This window comes from Cajanus cajan, chromosome 1, assembly GCF_000230855.2.
Source record: "Cajanus cajan strain Asha chromosome 1, NIPB_CcT2T_4, whole genome shotgun sequence".
Taxonomy (NCBI): domain Eukaryota; kingdom Viridiplantae; phylum Streptophyta; class Magnoliopsida; order Fabales; family Fabaceae; genus Cajanus; species Cajanus cajan.
The window spans coordinates 86,246,504-86,252,423 of NC_138517.1; the positions used below are offsets into that span (position 1 = coordinate 86,246,504).

Consider the following 5,920-nt stretch of genomic DNA (forward strand, 5'->3'; position numbering starts at 1 on the left):
TTAAAGAGCACGAATGAGACGAAATCAGGAATAGTTTTTCATTGGTCTTTGGTAAAAACAAAATAATTATTTATGAAAATGAACAGAAATCATCCACGCGTGTTTGTGCATGGATTTGTCCAAGTTATTCGTGCCATTCAGCATTTTGTTAGGATTATTTGGACAAACATCAGGATTGAGTGATACATAAAAGATTCTGACTCATGCATTTTTGCATGATTATGCTTATGAAGTAGCTCTAAACAGAAGGTATATTTGGCAGTGGCAACTTGATGTATGTCAAACGGCATTTGGATAGCATAATCAATTAACAGATTAAGAAAATCATGAACGGAAGAGCATTTATATACTTTACAATTTACATGAATGTATCACTGCTGCAATCGATGACAATACTTTGCCCTATTGCTGTGCCAGGTTTTGCAAACAGGATCAGATGAGAAATACACCAAACAAATGAGAATCTGAAATTTATCTCAACTCAGAATTGATCTGATTTACATACTTGGATAAAAGCTTCTGAAAGTGCTGAGGAAAGCCAAACTAAAATATTTGAAGAATTCTTCTCTTCGTGTATAAAAAATGGAAAAACCAATAAAGCAAGGAAACAGTAATCCCTTATGTCAGCTGACATAAATAAAAATTGCTGATACCTGAAGATTAAGTGGCACCAGGAGAGGGAACCTAAAGGATCATTCCTCTGATTAAGCAGAAAGAAGCGAAGAAGACTAAAACAACATGATGAAAGCCACACATTACTAGCTGATATACACTTCCCTAGGGCAGGTTAGGAAATCTTGAAACCTGAGAAAGTCCCACAAGTCCAAAAGAAGCTTTACTTTTATTGATCACCAAAAAATGACTTTCGATTTCTCTCTATACACTGCAGTATCATGGAAATCAAAAGGGGTCAAAGCTTGAAGCCAATCGCTGAAAACAAAATCCAACAGAAAGGAAAAAGCAATAATAAGGACATGATAATTTATAGAAAGTAAAAAAGAGAGGTGATATTTTGGTTTTCAAGCAGTGTGTTTACATTTTTTTTAGTCCTGTAAACGAAATTTACATCAGTTCATTACTTTATTCTTTCCCATTTGGCTCAATTAAGAACAAATTGTAATCTTTAAAAATTGATGTAAATATACTTGATTGAGTCACATTAAAATGTTTGATATGACTAATTGAATAAAAAGAGTTCGAAGGCCTGAATGAATGTAAATCCAATGTTCTGGGATGAAAAAATGATGAGGTGAAAATCCAAACAACTAACTAAATGTTTACTTATGCTATAATGCCAAAATTCCATAAGTCAAGGACCACATACTGTAAGTGTATTTAGAAAAAGAGGACCCCTTTAGCTTGGACCATAACATGATTACTGAGCTTCATCTCTAAGATTTAGTGCTGAGATTTATGCGTGGGTAGTTCCTGCAGAGAATGTTAAATGCGAATTTTCATCTTTGTCACTACCAGAGTTGAGGTATTATGGACAAAAGGATTATAGCAAGGTTACCTGAGAATAGCGTACATGATCATGATGCAAATTCGAAGTCTTCACTATTGTCTCCCACTTGAGATTACCAGATGTTGTATTAGAATCATGCCTTTTGGCTTGAGATTGAGTACCTTGACTTGAGTGCAGGAAAGAATTCTTCACAGGAACTAAAGGCAGGGCACGCCAAAGCCAGGACTCGGAAGGTGATTTTGGCAATGGAGGGGGAAGAGGAGACACACCAGATTCAGCACCATCTTTTCCTGGATCATTAGCTAATACAATTTGCTGGGTGTTGGTCTTTGAATCTTCAGCGAATGTCCCTTCAACAAGATGCAAGGACGCAAGTTCTTGGCTAATATTTTGATCAGTTGTCAATCCTTTTTCTTTGCCTTCTTTGGCTGCGAGATTCAAAATACTATACAAACTTGGTGGAATGGAATCCAAGGACTTTAACACTTCAATATCAAGTGTGTCCTTTTCCTCCACAGCATGTACTTGTTTTATCTCTTGAGAAGATCCTAAGGAGGAATTACTTTCTTTCCCCCTTCTGTCTAACTCTGCAACCATAGTATCTACCCTCCGTTTATTATCTAAAGAACTTACATTTAAAGATGATAATTTGGCTGTGCTGGCAGTATCTATGTACAATGTCTTTTCAATTGTGAGACTCCCTGAATATGAAGTTCTTTTGGGTCCTTGAGTCAGTAGCACATCTTGAACATTTCCAAGTGCACCACTGTGGAATTTCACCTTGCTAAACTTATAACTTTCAGGCTCTTTAGAATCACCAAGAACCTTAGCACCACGAAAGGGAGATTGGGGTCTATTTCTACTGGGAGATATACCAGTAGCAGCAGCTCTTGAACGACGGAAGGGAGAGAGTCTACCTGGAAGCAACTCACCAGAGTAAGTAAATCTGTTTGATTCAATACTCCATTTTTTTCTACCCTCTTGTGCATCAGGTGATGCAGCCCCAGAGCCTGATTTGTTTTTGTGAATAGCATCCCAAGCCTGCAGAAAAAATTTATGATTGTAAGTAAATACGTTCAAAGGAATATCACTAGAGAATGTTGATCTACAAAAGTATTGAAGGGTGCAAAGGAGTTGCATTGTTTTTACCTTCTTTACAGCTGGAACTGGGCTAAAAGATCTAATTCTTTTGTTTGGTTTCTTAACCTCAGTGATTGAAGGCAAGGAAACCTGGTTCTTCACTTTCATCGCAGCCACAGGATTCAATAAGCACAATGAATTCCTAATGTGTAATTGAGGTAACAACCCGCAGCCTTTGGCTGTGATATCAGCAGAGTTGTCACACTCATTATTATCACCATCTTCACTTTCTTCCTCTTGACATTGGCCAGTGTATGGTATAATATCAGTGTTAGGCTTATTAATCAATGGCTTCTTTTCGTCACGAATCAATTTGCTAACATCTCTAGGTGGTTGTTCTACTAGTACAGATTGCTTTTTTGAAGAATATTGAGAAGGTTGTAGAGTCATAGCCTTTGCAGCAGGCAAGAATCTGCTCATCATGAAGTCTCTAGTTTGTTGATCTGTGGAAAAGGTTCCAAATCTCTTTGCATCCATATTCTCTAACCCGCTTACACCACTTTCACTACAGTTCATGGAGAATGATTCTGTAGGTGACAGTGTATCAAGGGCATCGGAATAAGCATCGTCATCACCATCACCATCACCATCATACTCCACATTAGACCTTCTGTTCTCAACAATTTTGTCTGCTTTTCTCTCTTTCTCACTGTCTACTTTAACCACACTGACATTGAAAGACTTCGATTTATTAGAGGGCTTGTATCTATTTGCAACCTTACTTTCCTTTTCCAATGGCTGTTTGGGAGCATTGATAGATTTTCCTGGGGGAAGCCTTGGGCTTGGAGTGATGGAAGTGGCCTTAGGAGGTTGAGGCTCAGATCCACCATTACCCTTGCGCCTTCCAGGGATATGCTCCCAATTGAAAGGGACTGCAACAGGTTCTGTTACCTGATCTGAGTTCATGTCTGATTTGTAGTGTGCAAGAGTATGGCGTTTCTCCAATATCTTCTTCTTTGCTTCAGTTAGGGACGGTGGTGTAGCAGCAGAGCGTCTCACAGACATGAGAGGGGCGTTAATATTCAATTTCCTTTCAGCCATCTTGCTCCAAATTTGAACAATAATGCAGCCCCTCTCAATCACAAGTTCACGGTTCAAGACAATATCATACACTAATTTTAAGCAGAAAGGAGTAAATGATTAGGTAGAAATCTCCTACCAATCATGAAAGCCTGTTAGATAAAGGACACAACAAGTGATTACAAGCAGATTAAAATTACCACATAAACTTCAATTCAACAGGACATTAAAAGTGAGAACAGAAAAGCACCAGCACAGACACAATACTGAAAACTAAAATTGAAGCCAAGGGATCATGAGAAGGCCTATTTTTCTCTCCTCAATGATCCAAACAATCAACAATAGAGCATAATGAGTGGATTAAATAGAGCAAGAGCAGTGAGGAGCAACTTTGTCTGCTAAATTTAAGGACCTTCTGTAGCAACAACAATAAGGAGAGAGAAAAGAACTAAATTAAAGTAATAATGGACAAAAAACGAAACCTCTTGAACGGGCCTGGCCACAGTACTAGTTAGTAGCAAGTACAAGGCATAGTTTTGTGAACATGGTGATGCAGCAGCTAAGAAAATAATGAAAGGAGTGAAGAGAACTAGGTGAGAGAGATGACAGGGAAAGTTAATGGTTGGTTGATAAATGATGCAGTGGGAGGAATGAGTAAGACGTGAGAAAACTAGACAAGGGGTGAGGGTGATGGATAGAGACACAAGCTTTAGTATTTCTTCTATTGTTTTTGTTTCTATGTATTTTTTCATTCATCACTTAACGGTGTGGCCGTGACTCACTCGTGAATAACAGCAAAAATAATGGACAGGTAAATCAACTTAACTACTATCACTGCAGTCTGCACTTGTTTTTCTGCGGACGCGGCTTAAAGCCTTTTTCGATATGCTCAAGTAGATGTACATTAATCCTCGTCTTTGTGTATTTGTCTTGTCTTGTCTTTTTTTTTTTTTTTTTTTTTTAATAAAATCTTCTTTCCCTTATTTTAAAAATGAAATATTATTCTAGAAAATAATAAAATACTAATACATATTCTTTCCCTTATTTTTAATAAAATCTTTTTTTTACAAGTTTTTTAATTTTTAAATATTCATATAAGAAATAAAAAAAATATAGAAATTTATTTTTCGTCCTTTTATGCAATTTAATAAAAAAATTATATAGCATTTTAAATAAATAATGTATGTGCTAATAATCTAATATGTTAAAGTCTTTTCATTTAAATATAAATTGTTATGTACATTAAAACATTTTATAATAATTATCTTAAAATTATAAATGATGATTTTAAACATATCGATATTATAAATTTCTTTTATATTAATAGTATATGCCCATTAACTTTCTAATATTTTTATAATTAAAACTAAAATGAAAAAATATTTTCTTAAATCAATAAGACCCTAATCTTTTCTAGTTTTCTTTTATCAAATTTCATATTTCCACGTTTGTCATACTAATAAATTTTCAGAGAGTGACGAAACTAATTTGAAGGCTTTGAATAAAAAGTGATGGCGGGCACGGAGTCATTGTGAAATACAGTTATAATGTGTTTGGGACGCCGATAAAAATTATATTATTTCAATAACTAATTATATATAATTAAATATAAAAAATTATAATTTTTTATAATTATTATTTCAAGCACAGGGCAAATAGTAACAAAGGGTCCTAACTCTAATAAAGTAGGCTGTGGACCGACCATCTTTAAAATAGACAACCCCTCCCTCTCAGTGACTGAGTCCACGTTGCCATCAATCATCATATCATTCTCAATCATTTCGTTTTTGGGCAAGCAAACAAATAATATAAAATATCATCTTTTATTTTTCTGTATTTAAATATATGACAGATTTTGTTATAATGCTATACAATTTTGTAAGTGAATCAATAATAAGTTGTAAAATTTTTAATGTATTGAAATGCTTAAGTAGATTAACGTGCAAAAGATGTAAAACCTATGTACCGAAGTCTAAACACAATGGTTACACCATTCTCTTTTTTGTTGAACTTTTGTTACTCCTTTTATCTTTATTATTGCATACCATTATATTTTTTTCCAATATAAAGCCTATGTACCACAAAGAGTCATTATGAGTATTAGTTTAGATTTAAGATAAAATACAAAGTGAATTATATTCGATTTAATTGATTTAGTTTTATTCCATAATATTTTGTTTGTCATTGTCCTGTGATAAAAAAAATTTATATCCAACTATTATGCCTTCTTAAACTCTAAAATTATAGGATTTTGTAAAAATTTTACTATCGTATTAAATAATGTATTTTGATACT

The 5,920-nt window shown here is 34.5% G+C and overlaps 1 protein-coding gene across 4 annotated transcripts; it reads right to left on the minus strand.

Annotated features, from left to right (window-relative positions):
* Nucleotides 1–327: 327 nt before the first annotated feature.
* Nucleotides 328–4,403, minus strand: LOC109812718 (uncharacterized). Of its 4 annotated transcripts, none has more exons than XR_002240942.3 (5): nucleotides 4,108–4,399; nucleotides 2,615–3,777; nucleotides 1,514–2,506; nucleotides 1,325–1,428; nucleotides 328–883 (listed from the first exon to the last, which is right to left on the minus strand). XR_002240942.3 is itself a non-coding variant. In XM_020376744.3 (4 exons), exons 2-4 carry the CDS (start codon nucleotides 3,644–3,646, stop codon nucleotides 842–844), a joined length of 2,067 nt encoding a protein of 688 aa, XP_020232333.1. In that variant the 5' UTR covers nucleotides 3,647–3,777; nucleotides 4,108–4,403; the 3' UTR covers nucleotides 328–841. The 4 variants fall into 4 exon arrangements, 2 of the variants coding, with proteins under 2 accessions (XP_020232333.1, XP_082922210.1); XR_002240943.3 differs by having other exon boundaries at nucleotides 328–930; XM_020376744.3 differs by lacking the exon at nucleotides 1,325–1,428 and having other exon boundaries at nucleotides 4,108–4,403.
* Nucleotides 4,404–5,920: the final 1,517 nt, after the last annotated feature.

What these genes read in the sequence shown, in the direction of transcription:
- LOC109812718 (XM_020376744.3), bottom strand. Translation starts at nt 3,646, where the DNA reads ATGGCTGAAAGGAAATTGAATATTAACGCCCCTCTCATGTCTGTGAGA. An exon ending in CAGTTCCAGCTGTAAAGAAG is followed by an intron (nt 2,507 to 2,614) that starts GTAAAAACAATG and finishes TTTTTTCTGCAG; the next exon opens with GCTTGGGATGCTATTCACAA. An exon ending in ATCATGTACGCTATTCTCAG is followed by an intron (nt 884 to 1,513) that starts GTAACCTTGCTA and finishes ATGATACTGCAG; the next exon opens with TGTATAGAGAGAAATCGAAA.